The sequence below is a fragment of the Triturus cristatus genome, chromosome 4_2 (genome assembly GCF_964204655.1).
Source record: "Triturus cristatus chromosome 4_2, aTriCri1.1, whole genome shotgun sequence".
In the NCBI taxonomy this organism is placed as follows: domain Eukaryota; kingdom Metazoa; phylum Chordata; class Amphibia; order Caudata; family Salamandridae; genus Triturus; species Triturus cristatus.
Window position 1 is genome coordinate 371,616,847 of NC_140586.1, and position 22,770 is coordinate 371,639,616.

Below are 22,770 nucleotides of genomic sequence, written 5' to 3' on the forward strand. Positions count from 1 at the left end.
TACAAATTTGTTTTTTTAAAAACACAAAAGGCCAAGGTTCTGTTTAGGAATTACCTTTACTAGTTAAAAAATATAAACTAATATTTATGTATTTGTTCATGTATGTCGCTAAGTTTTTGACAACCTAATGATAAGAGCAATGCAGCACAGCAATCATATTTGTTGTGATCTATTGGTTCTAAAGCAGAGTGGAAAACTGTGCCTTATCTAGTAAGAAATTGCATATTTTCACCCAAAAACTGATTAACATTTATTTTCCTTGCATCAATGAAGATATTTTCATACTATAATGTAAGGGTGTAGGTGTTTTCTGTTGCATATATTTTGTATTGGGAGTAGACCCTTCAAATACGAACTGTACATGCCTACTTTGCATGTGTGCTGCAGAATGAAGCACGTAGTCAGACAAAAGTGGAGAAATTTCAGTTTGAGGAAGCAGAAGTCCAGGCCCTGCAGCCAACCCTCATATGCAGACAATCCCTACTGCACATGGCCTTTAGCCATGTGTTTTTGTATTGGATACTGGTTTTGACTCCAGGCCCTACACCCAACCCCACTACAGGGGGACAATGTCCACTGCACACACCCAACCAGGTCCTGTGGCAAAGGCCCTTCTGCAGCCATCTAAACTCAGATTGTGCAGGGAGTTGTCCTCAGGGTCTTGCCTTTGGCCAGGCCATGAACCCAAACCCAGCGCAGGCAGCAAACCCTCCCAAAAGCTCCTAACCAGCATCTACTTCCTCTTATCTTTTTGTACTTGTGGGATATCAGATACCTCGTTGATGTTTTGGTTTTAGTCTGTCAATGTGCAGCACTAGTGCAGTGCCAGTTGCTGCTGCTGTGTAATACTCTAGTGTATCATCTTCTACAATTAGCAAAGACTAAACATTCTATTCGATCATCAGTAGAAAGTGCGGAACCTGTGCAGTGCCCTTATCCAGCCAATGGTTAACTTGTGAGCCATGCCAATGCTGCCATATAATTGAGGGACGGCTAGACTGTCAACTGTCTCCCTACATTGACAAAACATTAAAAATAGCCTGATATTGGGTCTGTCTTTGAATTTGTATCCTAAGAAAACTGTGAACAACAACAACAAGTATATTAATAACAATAATAATAATAATAATAATAATAATTATTATTATTATTATTATTATACTACTACTACTACTAATACAAATAGTAATAATATTCATTAGCCATGAGCTGTCCCTTTAGGGTTTCTAAAGTACTCACGGCGGCATCTTGGCGCAGGGGTCCATCCTTCGTCAGTACATGTGATTCTGCCAGATCCATATCCTGATTCAGTTGCATAGCCTCCATCGCACTCATAATCTATTTCTCTTCCTTTTGTCATTGGAAAATAGTGACCTCGATAGTACCTATAATTCCAGGAGCTTAGTCTTCCGTTTTCTATATCTGGATAATCACAAGCTTTACCTGGGAAAAAACGCAAATCATTTAAGCCTGGCTCCTGATATTAAAATATAACTTCATCATTAATGCTTCCACCTTGGGATGTGTACAAGCAGTGTGAAAGAGGTCATTACCATATTACTCGTTTCTTCAGGTTTAACCATTTTACTGACGATGTATTTTAACCAAAACTCTATGTTCTGATTGAGTCACTGGCAGCATTTCGCCAAATTGTACTCTCAGTTGAGTTGATATCATGCATTGTTTGACTACTGCCTGCATCAAAGGAACTCACAAATTACATTTGACCCATTGAAGTCAATCCGGAAGTGAATGAGGAATCCTACATCAAGCATGAAGTTAATGGCAATTCCTTCAAAATCTCACTAAAGAAGACAACATCTCTAACAGATATATGTAACTGTTGCCTCGTTATTTTCAGGATCAGTGTCCCAACCTACAAGGCAAATAGGAATATGCATCTCAAATGGATGGGTAAGATGGCAAAAAATGATCACTACTGTAAAGGTACCAAGGATCAACTTGACAGCACTCAGTCATGCCAAATTCAAAATTCCAATGATAATGAGAAGTTCAGTTAGACTTTATATCCAGGTTGTGTGTGCCATATGATGTAGAAATTCCAGAGGGTACCATATCAAAAGTTCATACTTCCATGCAATGTAGAGCACAGTACAGTTTAATCATTGTTGTCACCTTTGTCTAGGAGTTCCATAGTTCCTTTGAAGACATCACCCATCTTCACCAGCTTCTAGAAAAGCCATGACTTACCTCTCTTGTGATGTATTCATTTTCTTTTTCCATTGAGTTGTTTGCGTATAATCAGAAGGGGTAAACTATTGCATTAGTACTGTCATGTATTCTTAATAATTCTGGAACCATGGCTGTTCTTCCATTTAAAAACATTTCAGGAATCAAAAGTGTGAGCCTGCAGTGGCGCGTGCTAATTTCATAGTGCATTGAAATCACTTTTTTAATTAGCCCTGCACCCTCCCTTAGGCTTCTCATATGATCTGCTTCCTACCAGCACAGCCCCTTCAAGCTGTACTCCTGCACTGCACTGTTCTGCATTATATAGTTCAGGTTTGCTTGCACAAAACTATCCTTCGTTTCTCCTAACATGTAAATATATATATCCCCCCTTAGAGTAGAGATGTTTCCCTGCTCATTGCTGACAGAAATATACAATCCCACAGAACATTGCTGCATCACATAAACATTAAGGGAATAGACAATGATTTAGGACAGTAACAGGACAGGCAAATGCATAAAATACTAAATATTCCTTCAATCCTCATGTCTCCCTACAGTGCATCTTCAGTCCTGATAACTTTGTTCTTTTTTTCTGGTACCTCATTCAATTTTTCTGTTGTCATTTCTGCATGGTTCACTTTCTGAAGTGATTCATCAGCCCTACTTCTTCCACAGCTTCTTCAATCCTACTACTTTCATACTCTGCCCCTGGACTGCTACTCCCTCCAACAGCATCCCTTTACACCCACCACTTCTATAGCATCAATTCCAAGGTGCATCTATTAATCCTAACAAGTGTCATTCGCTTCCTTGAGTTTTCGTATAGGATTGTCCTCACACAGCAATGTTCAATTACAACTGCTATTTCCCTACGGTGTTGTGGTAGGCCTGCTTATTTTCTTCTTTCTTTGTTACAGTGGGAATCAATCTATCCACCTACCTCCATCATGTTGCTGTCCATTCACACCAACTGATTTTGGATAGTGGCACTACATTGGGATTCCCTCTCTTCCCTACTCCACGCTTATGCCTAATTGCAACACCCAACGAGCCAGATCAGAAAATATTTTGACTGGAGAGTAGGAAAGTGGCCCTTTGTGACATGGTCACCCCCACTTTTTGTCTGGCATTCAATGCACTTTTGACAGAAAATGCACTGCTTTTTAGGTCTCCAGTGCCAGGTCTCTTTCCCTAAACTGTACAATTGTTCACCCGATTAGCAATACCTTTAGCACCCCCCTAAAAGTTCCTAGGAAATTATACCACTGATACCTATGGCATGGGGCACTAAAGAGGGTCTCTAAGGTCTGCAGCATGTATTGTGCTACCCTAATGGACCCCTCACGGAACACCAGTAGACTGCCATTGCAAGCTGCGTGTCTTGGTGCAGACAAAAGAGAAAACACAACATGCCACACTTGTGCATGCAATGTCTGCACTCACTGCATTCAGTATAGGTAAGTCACCCATACAGCAGGCCTTACAAACCGAAGGCAGGGTGCACTATACTATAAGTTTGAACATGAGCAGATATGCCACTGTGATGTCTAATCTGATTCTTAGATATTACAAGTGAACAGGGAGGCCATTTTATATACATGTGCAGGACACTGGTGAAAACGAGTTCCCCTGCTACATGATGGCTTCACTGAAACTAGAGGTGCTTGGTATCAGACCGTGTATTAATAAACCCACACTGATTCCAGGGATGGATTTAATTCATGCACCCACAGGGCACCTTAGAGGTTCCCCCTAAAAACCTTCCGACTACTAGTGTTCTGGCTGACTGGTGTGGACCAGCCTATCACCATAGAAATGTTTCTGACCCACTGCAGGTGAGAGCCCCCGCTCTGTGAGGGCAGAAACAATGCCTGCTCTGGGCGGAGGTGTTGCTACTCTCCTCCCAAACTACACTTCCCTAGCGCAAATAAGGCTGTAGTTTGGCCTATTGAAACAATCTTTGGCCAGGCATGGCGCCCACATCATCTGCTGGAATAAGATCAGATCATCGGCCCCAAACACTCTAAACCGGCTCCTATGGCGAGACCTCCATTAGAGGGACACATCCCCTGCAAGAACCGATCTACAGGAATCTCTGTTAACCACTGGGTTCTCTGACCACTGGGACACACAGATCTATCATTTAGCCTTTAAGAATCTGGTCTGGAAATCTTTAAAACAACTCTATTTGTTGAAGGACAAAGCCGCCTTCTCTGCCAGATCTCACACCTGGATGGCTTTGAATACCTATAAAAATGACACTCCTTAAAAATACTTTAACCTGGTATTCCCGAAATCACGAAAAATTAAATTCTTAAGGCACCGCCTTGGGCTGCTCCCGTGCACTCAGAACCTCCCACCATGGCTGCGGGCCAACCATAACTTTTTGCAGCTTGTGCAATAACGGCCAGGGAGATATTGTGCACCTACTCTGTACCTGCAAGGAGATGCTGTAGGAACGTAGACAGCTGCTAAAGACCCCTTCAATCAGAGGGGAATTCACTCAAGGAAGCAAGCAGTCCTGGCTGCATACTAGTAAGCTTTATTTCGCTAGCCGAACAAAAAAATACCATCAGCCTCCACTCACAGACATAGAAAGACCACCAGATGAAGCCCTACCAGGAATTCACAGCTGGTCTACCAGAAATTGCTTTATGCAGGCTCAGACTCTGAGAAGCATCAGCAGCCTCACACACTGGTTAACCAAGCATATCCCATTTAATCAAGGAAGGGAGGTTGCTCCCACTAAGGCTGAGCTGGGAAGGACTCATTGAATCCAGCACCTTAGAACGTCTGTGGAGCACCCTCCTGAACTGATCACATTGTTTGCACCGGCAACAAACTCTGCAATAGCACACACGCAGAGTTCCCCATTTTTTTAAAAATCAAACTGTTTTTTAACTGTCACCAATCCAACTCATCTAAAGCTTTTACAGTTTTCTTTGTAAAATATAAGTGTGCATCTCCACATTTTATCAAGTTCTTAAGGTTTTTATCAAAGTATTTGTACTGCAATGGTTTTTAGTAACTGTGCACGTGAAATAAATTTGACATTTCCCTCCAGAACAGGATTGCTAAGTAATGATCATATCAAGGCAGGAGGCTTCAAAGGCCTCTGCCACCTTTGATATCTGATCCCAGCATCCCAAGACAGGGGAAATGCCAACCTCATGCCCTAGGCCCATTTGGCACCACGGCAGGTAAAGAAGTTAGCTAGTCAAGAGGACTGTTCACTACCAGGTCTGATACCTCCTTAGGTGTGCTGCCTGGTGTGAACACCAACCTTAGAATTCTATTATCTTGATTTTTGGTGGAAATTTGCTCTCTGTTTCAGGGTTATGCCCACCTCCCACAGGAAGTGGTCATAGAGAGGATGTAGTCACTCTAAAGGTGAGTAGCCCATTGGCTACTACATGTCACTCCCCTTAATGCACCTAAATGGAGTATTCAGGGGTACCCCTGATACCAGGAATTAAAGTTTTGCTGGATTAAGAAGAAGAGAACACAGAGAGCTGCAAGTAAAAGTAAGAACTGAAGACTGCTGTGGACTGTTGGCTCCAAACCCTGCCTGCTGCACGAAGGGCCTGATTTAGATTCTGGCACACTGGTTACTCCATCGCAACGGTGATGGATATCCTGCCACTGAAATTATAATAGATTTATATTTCAGTGGACGGGCTATCTGTCACCGTTGTGATGGAGTTATCCATTTGCAGAAATCCAAATCAGGCCCTAAGTCTTGACAATCGCGACCCAGTAACTCATCCTGCAGCTGAAAGCCTGCCAAGAACCCCGATGGGCTGCCAGCACTTCGGAAATTGCCAGCAAACTCCCTTATAGTTGAGTAGCTACTCCCCCGCAGTCCAAAGGCATGGAAATATAAAGTCCGGTCTACTGAGTTGCTGCTGTCTGGCCGGCCTGAGCAGCAGCCTCTCCTGAGGAGTATCCTGTGCTCCTGAAGGTCAGCCCTGTCCCCCCACCAAGTAAGAGGACACCAGGATCAATCGGAGCTGCATGGACCAATACCGGGGGTACCGCACCTCTTGCAAAAAGCCAAGATTGAATGAGTTCAGTTGGGACTCTAATGACTCCGAGACAAAGCAGCCATTGAGTATCATCAGCACAGCAGAGCCATACTTCCACAGTGGCCTACCTGTCCTGATGTTTCCCCCCTCAACTGGCAACACACATGACCGCAAGGCTCTAGGATGAACAGAGCCAAAAGCCCAGCCCGGGTACTGACAAATAGGCTGTGCCGCCGTATCTCCAAGGCCCTTGTGACCAGAGCCCCTCATTGGGAGCCCTCGAACTTGTCCCCAAGTCCCCCATTGCAGCCTGTGTCCAGATGCTCCCCTTCTTTCTACTGAAGTAGCGCACACAGCTACCAACCCGACCAGCACTTCTGCACCCGGATGCCCCAGGACAGGTAACGAGTAACTACTGGTGGTACTTTGGACTTTGGCCCCCACGGCCCTAAGTCCCAAAGGAGAGTGCCAGAAAACAAACATGGATAATTATATGCAATATATGCCTTTTCTCCCTTAGGAAAGCATTGCTGAATAAAGACACACTTAAGTGAATATTTTAGTTACCTGCCAAGATCGATATTTTAAAAGTACCTACTTGAAAACGAAGTTCCTGGTATTAAAATAAATATAAAAATATGACCTATTTTTCTAAATTGTTCTCAGATTTATTCTTGGGTGTGTCTCTCATTGATAGCCTCTGTATGTGCTAACAAATGCTTAGCACTTCCCTCTGATATGCCTAAAAGCTCTACCACACTACCAAAAATAGAGAGCATTTGGGATATAGTTTATGCCCCTGTAACCACGTGGGGTTTGCCTGGCTATGTGCACAGTGTACCTCGTTTTGGTCCACTATATAAAGATTGCAAACACAAGGAGAGGGGCTCGATAGAGTCCAAAGGAACAGAGCACCAAAATATACTGTGAAGTTCAAAAGATTCCCTTTGTACTAGCTAACAACAATAATAAAGGCACTCCTGAGGTGTCCTTTCCAGGAGAATTATCACCTATGGGAATGACTACCAAGACCAGATAAGTTGACTAATGGGGTTATAAACACCCAAAAAATAAACCAAGAGGTTAAAAAAAAAGATTTTCTCAAATTGTCACACAGATGATCCAATACACAGCAATAAAAATAACATACGTAAAATAAATTCAATAGATCAATACAGATATTATTAAAACAGTTATTTCTTTAAAAGAAAGGCGCATCACAAATATACACAATAAAAATAATTACATAGACCCATAAAAAAGTTGTTATTACACATAGAGAAAGCAATCTATCTAACAAATCAAATAGAAGGAAAAAATTATACACAAAAGCACCACAATCGTGCTTTGACAGTGTTGGTTTGTGTACCCTATGGACCAGTTACCACCAGGCTCACTGTACCCAAGTATTTAGCAAACTTGATCCCAGGACAAATACAACTCAAATTCTGAGCGTCGACGTGTTTCGGTGGAGAAATTTATAGAACCACCTTCTTCAGGACGAGTAATAGTAATCCTTCCTTCTGTCAAATGTACATATATCGATTCCTAACAATAAAATATGTATATAACATACAGTCAGATCTTATGAATGATGAAACATAAAAACACATACATCACAAAATTATATAAAACATCCTCTAAACATCATTACTCAAAATCCTGAGAGAACTGGTCTCACAATTAATATTTAAACATCCCATTTATCCACTATCTTTATTAATTGCTGTGGCAGGATCAGAGTGAAGAAACTTGATTTACTTATTAAAAAAGGCAGACCAAGAAATACTGAATACACCCGGGCTTTAAAGGTCATGATAGTTCATTTCCATAGAGGAGACAATCAGCGAACTAGTCACTGAATACATGTTGCGTATATGGTATATTCTTCCGACCAACCGGCCATCATCATATGGTGTAAAAAACAATCAACCAGACATATCTATTTTATCAACGACAAGGGAGCAGTCAGCCAACATAATTATTGTATTCAGAATTATGTATATTGATTAATACAATTTCTAGGAAGGCCCATAGTAAAGGAAGTCAACCTTATTACTATTTATTCTATCCATCTTGGGTGTTTATATTCCCTAGTGTATTGGTAAAGCACATTGAGACTGATCCCAAGTCGAATCTCTAACTCACAGGGTTAGTAATGATAAAATCTCGACTCGGATATTTGTTCTTATATCTACTATACCAGTAGTATTTAAGGTCCCTAAATTCGTGGGCAACAGAAAGAATTTTTTGTAGATTCTCTGTTGTAAAAATATTCAGAACATTGAATATAAACACATTTTTTTTTTTAATATATAAAGAAATACCTTAAAATGTACGATAGGTAAATTGCTCGTAGTTTGTAACTGTTAGTTGAGAGCTTGCTGTCTAAACATGATGGTTCAGCTGATCAATAAATGTTTAAAAAAGTTGATGTGGGTATATCTGTCAGAGGACAAAGCACAAACAAACAGACTACATTGGTTACCAATACACTGACATAATAAGACTGGGATGCTTAGTAATACTAAAGAGTCAATACTCACTTTAATAGACTTCCCCACACATCGCTTTCCTTTGGTTTAATTAACCGGTTTATTAATTGGCTGAGGTCAAAGTGCTGTAGGCTTATAATCTACAAATGAAGATATATCTATGATTATTCTAATCCTAGACAAATACTAGCTGAGTTAATCTTACTCCATTAGGAAAATAACTGACACTTACCTATCAACAACAGTTATGTTTCTAAACGGTAGTTACTCGGCGATATCCCCGGGGACGAATCTCTTCTGTTTAAAAACTGGTAGGCTATAAAGGGAAACAATGCCCCCAATTTATTTAAACCCAAACCAGTATTTGCCTCATGATAATACATGATCTTTGAGTGACAATATGGACCCATTTAGAACATTTGGGTTCTCGGAGGACCAATACAATAAAATAATTGGCACTGCACCTAAAACTGGTAATAAATTTATGGTGGTAACAGGTAACAATGATAAATGGAGCAAGGCATTCAACCTTAAAAAGAAACTAATACGCACTGAACTACACGCCGAGTTCCTTATTGAATATCTCAAAGCCGGGGTAATCCCAATAGGATTACAAATTAGAAATGAACCGGGTCTCTTTATAGAGAATAAAAAATTTCTAGATATTTGGACACAAATTGCAAACAGATGTAGTCGAGACTGGATCATCCTGATCATTGAGACAGCGCAGGAAATGATCATCATAGAGAAGAAAGAAATTGATGAATTAGAGAAAATCCTTTTTGATAACACAGCATTGGAAGATGCCAAAAAGAGACTAGACGATATGAACCAAGAGGTTAACGGATATAGGGAATATCTCATAAACAAAAAAACCATCAAGTTAAAGAAAGATGTCAATAAATTCAGTTTAGAGTTAGTGTATCCGTATACGACAAAGGATTATTTTTCACAACCTAGGGAACTAAGAGGACCTAGACCATTTGAACCTAGACCTATTTACTCCAGAGGAGGCAGAAAGGGGGTTACCTTCTCAGAAACATCAGGGTCAAGCAGTGAGGAAGAAGGACCCTCAAACTCAGATGAGGGTGGTCAAGTCACATATAACAACCATGGGGATTTTTTAGAACGTCGCCCACGGAGAGGCACCAGAGGGAATACGGGCCAGGGAAGGAACCAGTATCAACGAAATCCCCCCCAGGAGTATCTCAAAACACGCAACCAAAGATATTGGCAGTAGACCAGGTACATAGGAACAAAATTCCCATCATTAATCTATCAAATAGGGTTCTTACGAATGAGGAAATGGAGGTCCTAGGCAGAGGGTTCACTTTTGCCCCTACATCCAATGTCAAAAAATTTACTTTAGAAAAGGATTTAAGAGCTTTCTTTAGGAAGATCAGATTAACAAGATTCTTTGAAAACAGGGACTTTGTGGCTCCAGAGAATATTTCCGGTTACAAGGGGAAATCCACATTTATACCGCCGGTGAGTTCCATCAGTAAAAATGTGGAAATCTTTGAACATGTGGTAGATGTAAAAATCAAAGATATTATTCACAATGCTTTCCCGGACAATAACAACATGTCTAAAGGCCTAAGGCTGGCTCTTAAAAACCTAAAAGAAGATCCCAATCTCACGATTAAACCAGCAGATAAGGGTGGAGGAGTAGTTGTTTTCAATACTGATGATTATGATCGAAGAATGCAGTCCCTGTTAGAAGTTGAGGACCATTATCACAAAGTCCCCCATTCCAGATTGATAGCCCTAACTAAACATGTAAATGATTCACTTCTAGAGGCAGACCAAAATAACTGGATATGCGAAGCGGAATTAAAATTCCTTAGAAATGACAATGCGCTCACACCGGCAATCTATGGATTACCCAAGATTCATAAGAATGAACAGGATCCACCTATGCGACCAATAGTTAGTGACATTGGCTCTCTTCTAGAGCCCTTTAGCCAATATGCAGACTCTTTTTTGAAACCTCTTGTTATCCAACAGAAATCATATGTGAGAGATACTACCCATATTATCTCTATGATCGAGGGTGCCAGTTACAATGAGAACACACAATGGCTGGTCACTCTCGACATAGAAGCTTTATACACAAATATTCCGCAGGATGACACTATCAGAGTTATTAATCAATACCTTACCCCTGAGGCCGTCAGAGGTGCAAATAAGGAATTCATTCTAAAATGCATCACTCTAGTTCTTAAGAACAATATGTTCTTATTCAAGGACGACCTTTTCCTCCAACGCAAGCGCACGAGCATGGGTGCTACCTCTGCGCCGAGCCTGGCCTGCCTCTATGTAGGTAATTTTGAGAATATACATATCTACAATGAGGCGGCGCCCTTTTATGAAAACATTACTTTGTGGCGCCGCTGCATTGATGATATTTTTTTCATATGGGAGGGAGAAGAGGCATTACTTTTGGAGTTCTTGGATTGGCTCAATCTGGGCGACTCCAACCTCAAATTCACAGCCCAATATGATAATGTTTCAGTTAATTTCTTAGACATCACCATCAAAAATATAGAGGGCACGCTCATGGTTGAATTGTTCTCAAAACCTACGGATAAGAACACACTATTACATTACAAAAGCTATCATCCCCGCGCCCAGAGGGATAACATACCCTTTGGCCAATTCCTTCGTTTACGAAAAAACTGTACGACTTTGGTAGATTTTTACAAACATTCTGAGGTACTAAAGAGCAAACTACTAGAACGCGGTTATCCAAAGAAACTCATTAAACAAGCTCTAAAACGTGCGAGGTTCTATAACCGTGAGAGCATGTTCGAACAAAACCAAGATGATAGAAAGAAAAAACATGAGACATCAGAAAAACGCCTCGTATGCGTAACACAATTTTCAAACATTAGCAACAAACTGAAAAATGTAATTAATTCTAATTGGAACATTCTGAATGAAGGGATGGGAATCAAACTTCAAAAACCACTTTTTGCATTCAAGCGGAATGATAATATTCGGAAGAATCTAGTTACAACATATAGAGCTAACAAACCCCAAGTTCAGGCTTCAGTTCATATGCAGAAAGTTGTAGGTAACTTCCCATGTGGATCATGCAGTATCTGTGAGCACTGCTTAAATACCAAATCAGTGTCACACAATGGCTCTACACTCGTTTCTAAAAGTCTGAACAACTGTAGGAGTAGTAATGTGGTGTACCTCCTACTTTGCCCATGTGAACTAGTCTACGTTGGCGAGACGGGGAGAGAACTTAGACTACGATTACTAGAGCATAGATCAGCATTAAAAACTAAGAAACACAATGCCCCACTAGTAGAACATTATGAAATGTTGCAACACAAATATACAGATTTCAAATGGTTTGTGATTGAGAAAATCACTGGTAACATTAGAGGGGGTGACATGGAAAAGAAACGGAAAAATAGAGAACAATGGTATATATCCATCCTTGATAGTGTGAATAGGGGCCTTAACACTAAGGAAGATTGGATGAGACTGGTAATATAGACACCGAACTTCTGATCTTTATGATTTTTTCCATTATAGATTCAATCCTCTTGTGTAGTGGAACAAAATTCTGGACAGTACCCCCTTACTGACAGTAACCAAAATAGTGTTCATTTAGTAATAGTGATTGAGATTGGTAATATAGATACTGAACTTTTGGCCCTTATGACTTGATCAATCAGAGGCATAGTTCTTCATCAATGTAATCTGACACACTGGATATCGTTTTGGTCATTCCTAATAGCAACTACAATGTAGTATGTAGGCAAATAGAAGCCGTCTGTATCGTGGTGGTATATTGATAGTGGTATTTTTGATGTAATTAGATCGCATGTAACTACCGAACAATCCCAAGTATGGGTAAGTTACATTATGATCCTCAATACATCTTGTTTAACATCGTGTCACTCAATAATACTATGGACATGGGTATGCTCAGACGTGAGTCCCTTGCTCACTTTGCCACTGGATTCAAGCAAGCCTGGCTGAAGACGGCTGAAATGCCAGAAACCGGTCCTAGGAAGCTTGTTTCCGGTCCAAGAAAGACATGGCTTGGCAGTTCAGGCTGGACTGTTCCCACGAGGCACAGGGTCAGACTGATTTGCATATGGCCATGTCTGAACTGGGGTGGCAGAGTGGGCTAAAGAACGGTGATGGATTAAACCCAGATCAGTTGACTGGGGGTGAGTGCTTGCAATGTTCAACACTCCGTCCATCATTTCCTTTGGTTTTAACTCTGAACATGTCAAGTAGTGGCAATGACCTTTTCTCTATGTCTGGTGCCTGTTCCAAAATGGCGCCATTATAAGACGTGCCATAAGTACGTCTCTTCGATATCCATTGAGATATGGGAATTTCGCTGGTTGCAGGGTGTCTTGAAAAATACAATACTAAGCAGATACTCCAGTACACACATATAGATAAATATTTTTAAGTTTAGTTATACAGTGTATTTCTATACTTTGAGTACCTTTGTGTAACGTTAGGGATTAAAATCGCATTGCACAACACTCATGGAGGAAGTTTTCCTGAATCGCGCTAGTTAGCCAGGACAACACTACAATTGATGTGAACGCTAATGTGTGCACTCATTCAGTCCTACGTCTAGACATGTTGGACATTGTTGATAACATGTTGGACTATATACAATAAATTATTGCATATGACGGTCTAATGTCTGTATTATTGACATTGACACTCTAAGATGGCGCCCAGTAATACCTTGTTGAGTTGCACCATTGAGGAATGGGCAGTCTCACGTACATGACGCAGATAGGGCTCGCACTACGTATTTAAGGAACTTAAGTTATGGTGGACTCGTTTGGCTGCGATGAGCTAATTGGTGTATTGGAACCCAGGACACGTAGAGCTATACAGGCAAGTGAGAGAGAATACGGGCGGTAACCTCTTTTGTATTTAAGGTTCGGCACTTAGAGGTTTGTCAAGACCTCATAGCGCTAATAATGTGAAGAAATATCTAAATGCTTTAGGGTTTGTTCGGAAGCGTGATTGTTATCTCTTTCAATATCTCAGCGTTAAGCATTGCGGACGTGTTGATTTTTTCACTTATACAATGTGTTGGTGTCGCGCTTAATTAGTATATATAAAGAATCTGTCGACATATGGGTACCTCACCGGTATAAATGGGGTGCCTGAATGCTTTTAGGAGTATCTCGATGTGTGGTTATTCACCATAAAATGATATAATAGATATATTGGTGTGATAACATGTATTATCATGAGGCAAATACTGGTTTGGGTTTAAATAAATTGGGGGCATTGTTTCCCTTTATAGCCTACCAGTTTTTAAACAGAAGAGATTCGTCCCCGGGGATATCGCCGAGTAACTACCGTTTAGAAACATAACTGTTGTTGATAGGTAAGTGTAATTTATTTTCCTAATGGAGTAAGATTAACTCAGCTAGTATTTGTCTAGGATTAGAATAATCATCGATATATCTTCATTTGTAGATTATAAGCCTACAGCACTTTGACCTCAGCCAATTAATAAACCGGTTAATTAAACCAAAGGAGAGTGATGTGTGGGGAAGTCTATTAAAGTGAGTATTGACTCTTTAGTATTACTAAGCATCCCAGTCCTCTTATGTCAGTGTATTGGTAACCAATGTAGTCTGTTTGTTTGTGCTTTGTCCTCTGACAGATATACCCACATCGACTTTTTTAAACATTTATTTATGGGCTGAACCATCATGTTTAGACAGCAAGCTCTCAACTAACAGTTACAAACTACGAGCAATTTACCTATCGTACATTTTAATGTATTTCTTTATATATTAAAAAAAAAATGTTGTTTATATTCAATGTTCTGAATATTTTTACAACAGAGAAACTACAAACAATTCTTTCTGTTGCCCACGAATTTAGGGACCTTAAATACTACTGGTATAGTAGATATAAGAACAAATATCCGAGTCGAGATTTTATCATTACTAACCCTGTGAGTTAGAGATTCGACTTGGGATCAGTCTCAATGTGCTTTACCAATACACTAGGGAATATAAACACCCAAGATGGATAGAATAAATAGTAATAAGGTTGACTTCCTTTACTATGGGCCTTCCTATGAATTGTATTAATCAATATACATAATTCTGAATACAATAATTATGTTGGCTGACTGCTCCCTTGTCGTTGATAAAATAGATATGTCTGGTTGATTGTTTTTTACACCACATGATGATGGCCGGTTGGTCGGAAGAATATACCATATACGCAACATGTATTCAGTGACTAGTTCGCTGATTGTCTCCTCTATGGAAATGAACTATCATGACCTTTAAAGCCCGGGTGTATTCAGTATTTCTTGGTCTGCCTTTTTTAATAAGTAAATCAAGTTTCTTCACTCTGATCCTGCCACAGCAATTAATAAAGATAGTGGATAAATGGGATGTTTAAATATTAATTGTGAGACCAGTTCTCTCAGGATTTTGAGTAATGATGTTTAGAGGATGTTTTATATAATTTTGTGATGTATGTGTTTTTATGTTTCATCATTCATAAGATCTGACTGTATGTTATATACATATTTTATTGTTAGGAATCGATATATGTACATTTGACAGAAGGAAGGATTACTATTACTCGTCCTGAAGAAGGTGGTTCTTTAAATTTCTCCACCGAAACGCGTCGACGCTCCGAATTTGAGTTGTATTTGTCCTGGGATCAAGTTTGCTAAGTACTTGGGTACAGTGAGCCTGGTGGTAACTGGTCCATAGGGTACACAAACCAACACTGTCAAAGCACGATTGTGGTGCTTTTGTGTATAATTTTTTCCTTCCATTTGATTTGTTAGATAGATTGCTTTCTCTATGTGTAATAACAACTTTTTTATGGGTCTATGTAATTATTTTCATTGTGTATATTTGTGATGCGCCTTTCTTTTAAAGAAATAACTGTTTTAATAAAATCTGTATTGATCTATTGAATTTATTTTACGTATGTTATTTTTATTGCTGTGTATTGGATCATCTGTGTGACAATTTGAGAAAATCTTTTTTTTTAACCTCTTGATTTATTTTTTGGGTGTTTATAACCCCATTAGTCAACTTATCTGGTCTTGGTAGTCATTCCCATAGGTGATAATTCCCCTGGAAAGGACACCTCAGGAGTGCCTTTATTATTGTTGTTAGCTAGTACAAAGGGAATCTTTTGAACTTCCCACTATATAAAGAGCCAGCTTCCTACATGGTGTTAGTTCATGCTCACGTTGGTATGTTGAAGCAGTGATTGATGCAAACACCTCTTCACGCTGTATTATGAAAGCAAGTGTCTGGAGATGGTAATCTATGATCAAAATGTTTGAGAACATTTGTTCTTTTGCATTTTGTTGGGGTGGTGATGTGTTCTGCTCTATGGCTTCTCAAGCTGCACAATGGAACCTCTTAAGGGCATCCTACATTTAGCGGAGCCTCTCATCCAGGGCCTGCTGAAATATAATCACAGTACCACATCCTGATGGAACTCTTTAATCTCCCATTGCTGCCTGCATCACCCTCAAAGCCCCCCTGAATCATTTACAAAGCCATCACAACCAGTGAGCCTGCTTATTTGGCACTAAGAAATCAAGGCAGCAGGCTTTTTTCCAACTATGCACCCAGGATCTAGAACAACATCCCTGTATCCTACAGGACTGCCCGAAAGCGGTTTCAATTTAGGAAAGAGTTGAAAACTGACCTCTTCAAAGAACTCTACCTCATAATTCATTAATCATCCACAACCCATCTATCTTGCCCATCAGTTGTTTTGGTGTTTTGTGCTCTGTTGTGTTTTAATTATGTTACTTCCTTGCTTTCTATATTTTATTATGTTACACTTTCTTGTTTACTTTAGATTGGCCAACAAATGCTGCTACATTTCCAACTAAAAGCAGCACATGCTTATAAAGTTGCTGTGATGAGCAACCATCTACAGGTGGTAAGATAGAAATGCTCAGGTCCTTCAGCTTTTTGAGACACCGCTCAGCCCAAAACAGTGGCAGAGACAGTTGGTCAGATTTACCAATCCTTTCTGACAGTGCAGTGTTTCACAAAAAGTGATGCAAACAGGAACAACATCCTGAATTGGGATTTATATTTCAGTGCACATCCTGATTTGTGGTGGAAAGTTGCCCTAAAAATACGTAAAAAGTGGTCCGCACTACTTTGTGTCAAAGGGCATCCCATGAGTGGAACACGGTGTTCACATGCACCACACATGGGTTTTGCTACAAAGCCCTATGCACTAAACAAGCATTTGCAATACAATCGGTCTCGCCTTCGGGACCTTATAAGTCTTTATCCATGCAGCACATTTGCCCGGGTGCTGCAACATCTACTGTTCTTCTATTAAAATGTATCCCAAAAAGCATCTAACCTTTCAGTGAAATAAGTTTTAGTTCTTAGTGTGGGAGGGAAGGGTGTTCATCGCAACACATCTTGTAAGATGCCTCCTCGGTGGCCAATTCACTAATTAGCAATTGCTCATGCACGAGGGAGGCTAATTAATAGAATTGTTTCTCATGGATATTGTGAGGGTGCAGCTTTTTGATTAGCTGCATATCGGGGCCGTTGATCGCCGATTTCCAGTGCTAACTTTTTAGCAAACATTTGGAATTCTGGGATTTGTAGTCTTGCCAACTATAGGCCTACAAATGACTGTGGGATAAAAAGCCAGGGCTGGATACTGGTGTCGCTGAAGACATGGGACCAGCTTACAACTATTCATTTATTGAGGGCTTCGTAAGCTTTATAAAGGTAGTTGAAGGTAAACATTGCAGAACTGGGGGGCAATGGATGGCACTTATGGAGAGGGCGTGGTGGGTGATGATTGAGACTGACATCTTGGTTTGACATTCATTTTTCACATTTCCCGAGCCCAACATCACAATTTTAAGAGGGGTATTATTTTATTGGTTTTTTGATCTTTATCAATCCTTTTTTCCTCATCTTATTAAAATGTATCTATATCTTTTTTTCACTGGTGAAAATTGTAAACTATCAAGTATATTCCCATTCGTTTAGCAAGTAAACGCACACTCCGGTTTCTGCAGTTTTAGTGCGTTAAGTAGTCATTATCTATAAAAACAACGCATCCGCCTAGAAACAACAGCATTGAGCACTGACATGTGACGACTGTGCTGTTATTAATGTCCATTGAGAAACTGTACCTCTTTTTTCAACCCCCATGCACTGTCAAGGCAGTCATCAATTTTCCTGGCGGTCATGACTGATAGCAGCAATAGTCACCCAACAAAAGACCTGGTTTCTGTATTCGTCTGGTTCTGTACCGGCGGAACTGTGCGCTTTATCGACCGCTTTGGTCTTCAGTCACTAGGAGTGAGGGTCCTGAAAGCAGGGGGTTTAAATGAGGCCTCCGTTTAGGTGGAATGAAGTTTCTGCAGAGGGGTTTAAGGGCTCGAGCAGCTAGTGGAACCCAGACCAGCATGGTGTTGGGTGGGGTGGGGTGAGGTGGGATGTATGGATGATGGTGAAGGACTTTTGAGAGAGACTCGGGGAGCACAGAGGCTGTATTTTGTCGCACTGCCTGGGAAGAATGAAAAGTGGAGCGGAGCCACCCGAGAACCGAACACTTGCACACACATCTCAGCAGAACAGCAGGCTCTCAACCCACAGGCCTATATAACCAGCTTGTGAAGAGACTGCAGTGTTTCTTGAACAATCTGTCCTATTTTCCAAACGAGGCATTTTTGTTTGTAAGAAAGGGGTCATTGTCTGCCTCCTGGACTTTGTGATTGTCAACAGAAACATCATCTTTGCTACATCTGGAGCAGGAGGGCGACTGGACATCCACTCACCGGCATCAACAAGTGCAGTGGGGGTCATAGCTGACCACTGTAAGAGGGGCTCAGAGGGAGGCAGACAGGGATGGGGTCTCTGAGAGCACATGTCAGAGTCCAGAGGGCTGGCGTTTCTTAGAAAGGGGAGGCACATATGTGTGGCAGCAGTGGGAGTACACAACGTAATTTATGTGCGAGCGTTACGGGCTGAGAATTAACGTGTGAACAGCACGAAGGTGCGTGTGCCCGCACAAATAATCGCATGGATAAGTCTATCTAACCAGCTTATGAAGAGACTGCAGTTTCTTTAACAGTTTGTCCTATTTTGCAAACAAGGCATTTTTTCGTGTACAAATGGGGTCAGTGTCTGCCTCCTGGACTTTGCGATTGTCATCAGAAACATCAACTGTGATGGAGCGGGTGGGCGGCTGGACATCCACTCACAGGCGTCATGGCTGACCACTGGTGGAGGGGCTTAGAGGGGGGCAGGTGAGGAGGGGGTCTCTGGGGAGGGGGTCTCTGACTGCACATTTGGGAGTCCAGAGGCCTGGCGATTTATAGAAAGGGGCGGCATGTGTGTGCGGCAGCAGTGGGAGTACACAATGTAATTTAGGTGCAAGCGTTACAGGATGAACTTGTGAGCAGCATGAAGATGCGTGTGCCTGCACAAGTAACCGCATGGATAAAGAGCCACTACCAAATGAAACTAGCAGAGGAATGAAAACAAGGAGGAGGGGCCATCACACACTGTACAGTGATGGCCAAACAAAACGTTCCATAAGTGAAATTGCCAGGGACAGAACTAAGCAGGCAAAGGAGGGGAATTTACACAAATGCACGAATAACAAGGCAGCATTTCTGAACACCACAGATAGGAACCAATGGCAATCAGTGGGTTTGCTGAACCCCACAAATCAGATATAACAGGTCGATCGAAGCTCGAACTAAAAAAGGTGGATTGGGCTTTACACAAAAATGCATGCCTCCTCAAGGCAGGTGTACTCTCAAGATATTGTTATGTTACATTCCACTTATCGATCACACTGCTACCACAAAGGTTCCTTTCACTGACAAATGTTAATGCACAAAAATAAACTGAAGTTGCTTTGAAAGCAGCACAGGGCTTTCCTAAACAAACAAGGTCCACAATATGGAACTCGCCAGAGAGCACATCCTAACCCCCACACCACTCGCTATCCATTTTTTTTTAAACAGACTTTTATTGATTTTCATGAAACTATACATTCAATTCAGCCGCCCACTGAATGGTCAACAGAGGAAACCAGCATGAAATACAAAGGACATCACACCAATCTGATTACAGAGTCACACCCATCTTCCCATAAGGTGTCCGTGATACAGCGCAGTCCGTCTGCAACCACTCGCTATCCATAAATCTCTTTTTATTAACACATATCTGGGTGAACTGGTATGTACTGCTTTTTCGAGAGACAGGGACCACAATAATATATTGGTGCTGGGTTTGCTTTAATTCATTTTCTAAAATGATAAATTGGCTGCAACCATGTGAGTTTCTTCTTTAAAGCTGAGCAACAACAATGTGGCATTCCTGAAGTACATATCTCGCGTTCTTTGTAATAGAATGAATTGAAATATTGCACAAGCATGCTATCACTTTGCTAAGATAGACGTTGTCTTTGTTTAGTAGACTTATGCATGTCCGTACAATTGAGGCTTTTAACAAAGGCAAACTCAAAAATGAGTAATCCTACACATGTATGTTTACTTTTATAATTAGCAGTAAATATATTACTTTTGTTTACTCATCATTTACAAGTGTAACTTTACTATAACTTGTAGACTTCAATCTATCCACCACCTGAATTTAGGGTATGTAGCCTAATCTACGAGTGTAAAGTTACTACTGAGAACTTTTTCACAAACAAGTGAAGGTCTTCGCCATGAGGAACCAATCTCCCTATGGTGAAGTATAGAGAAATCTTGGTTTATTAAACGAATTTATGAAAATGTGAAAAGAAAATATTTGTATATGTTAACTTTCACTAGTAGGAAGAATTATACTATAAATAAAATGTTACAGCATTAATAACTTAATTTTAAGTTACAAATATTATTTAGATTAAATCAAAATAAAATTATTTTGCTCATGTGTAAATGAAATAAAATTCCACTTAAAGTATGCCCCAGGCACAACAGTGTGGCTGCTGGGGCCGAGAGCAGAGTCCCTGACCAGGAGGTCAGAGGTCTTGCTCACATGCCCGAGCAGCAGCCGCTATTAACAAGGGAAGGGGGGGGGAAGCACAGCTGGGAGGCGGGAGCGGGAACCAGCAGGGGGGAGAGGCCACAGGGGCAGCAGCAACAGGAAAGGAAACGGGCACAGAGGACACAAAGAGGAAAAAATAAACAGAAAGACAGAAAATAACAAATACAAAGGCACAGTTACAAAAGACAGATGAAGACAGAAAATGGGCACAAACACAAAGACAGACAACAGCGGAAGAGCAGAAGAGCTATGCTCTCCCTCTAAACGACCAGGGATAAGACGTAGGCGGGAGCCTGAGGATGGAGGAAGGCCTCGAACACTTACCTTCTCAGAGAGGTGCAGGCGGCAGCGGCACAACAGCGGAGCTGCTGGGGCAGAGAGCAAAGTCCCTGAGGTCAGAGGTCTTGCAACATCTGTTGGCAGCCATGCCAGACCTTTTAATGTTTTTCTTATTGTTTCGTTTTTGTTATCTAAGTACTGTATTGTTGACTACTAGTACAGCTCTTTGGATATGAAGGCTGTAAAAAATCTGATAAATACATAATATATCACATTGCTTGACATAAAACAGGCTAAATATTAGTATTGGCCAATATGAGAAGCACCCGTATGCAATCTTACTGCTTCTTCACAGTTTTAAGTTCATTAGTTAATGTGTAATTGTTGGGGTCCAGGCCTGAACCAGAGCTTATGTGGCAATGTTATGCTTGTGTTGTTTCTGAATTATGGCAAATAAGTCCTTTATATAGTATTTTTACACATCCTTATTCAAGATAGGGAGCTGGACAAGGCTCCAGGAGTTGTGAGACAGGGATCCTATACTCCTGTTACTATGTATTAATTATATCTACAGATTCCTCTGGTATTTCTGGATACTGCATTTCAGATGGTAGTAGAGTGGTGCGCCAGCTGCTGAAGGTAGTTGGGCTGATATGGAGAGAAAATCTAGAAGTGCTGTTGTATTTGGTGCATTTGGTATTTGGATAACTTACAAGTAGTGAATTGCTGCTCCCTTTAAAATGTATTTTCTTCACTACGAAGTTGGAACTAATGGTGGACCTATGAAAAATGTATGTTTTCAAAGGAATCGATACATGGCTAAACAGGTTTACATTTGGCAACACCAACAGCATCTGCCTTTATGTATGTAACACATAAATATATAGATAAGAAAGAAGCATTTATGAAATAAGAATTACACTACTTACTTTCACATTTTAACGGGGGCACCCAGCCATCTATCGTGCATGTTGGTTTTCTGTCTCTGCTGTACAGAGCCACAAATCCAGGATGACAGTTCAAGTCGACTGTGTCATCCTGTTTGTATTTGTCCCGTCTTGGCAGCATTTCACCGTTGACCACACTTTGATAATAGCACTCGATTTCTAAGAAAAAGTATATGTGATTTTACTAAAGAGAAAAATAGACTAATCTCACTATAAATGCATTTTACAAATTCCAAATAGGCAGATAGAGGTTGAGAACTGACCCGGAGACATCAGACTACATCAGAGATTCACACAGAGGAAAGATAAAGTAAGGAGGAAAGTTCTCACATTTCTCTTAAATCAATCTAACTGCAATAGGAATGCTGAACAATTAAATCTGTGCCAAACAGGCTCATATGAAACTAAGAGCGCACCGATGTTTCATTGACAAGAGAGCTCAAGAAGCACTTGTTACTGCAACATAGTTATGCCACATAGCTCTACTTCCCAATTCAGTAGTGCTCATTTCAACATGTGCTCTATCAGAATCTAGACTTATTACCGTCAAAAAGACATGCTTTAAGGAAGCATTACATTAATAATTCTCAACTGATTTTAAGATTTTGACCTTGGCTTTAAGTGTTTCTAGGTGTAGATTCTACTGATATGTGTGTTTGATAAATTACAAAAATGTAGAACGTCAATGTGTTAAAACCAGTCTGACAAAACTCCTTTTTTGGTGAATTGTCAAAGTAGGGAATTCCCATTTCCAAGGAAAACTGAAGCTGAAAACTGAAAG

At 40.6% G+C, this 22,770-nt stretch overlaps 1 protein-coding gene across 2 annotated transcripts in view; it reads right to left on the minus strand.

Annotated features, from left to right (window-relative positions):
* LOC146833911 (complement factor H-like) overlaps positions 1-22,770 on the minus strand; it is a 601,647-nt gene that overhangs the window by 426,042 nt on the left and 152,835 nt on the right. For both annotated transcript variants that reach the window (XM_085601821.1, XM_085601820.1), the window contains exons 7-8: positions 21,972-22,148; positions 1,240-1,443 (exon numbers count right to left, since the gene is read on the minus strand). In XM_085601821.1, the coding sequence (XP_085457947.1) occupies positions 1,240-1,443; positions 21,972-22,148 (381 nt within the window). The remainder of the gene's footprint in view (positions 1-1,239; positions 1,444-21,971; positions 22,149-22,770) is intronic.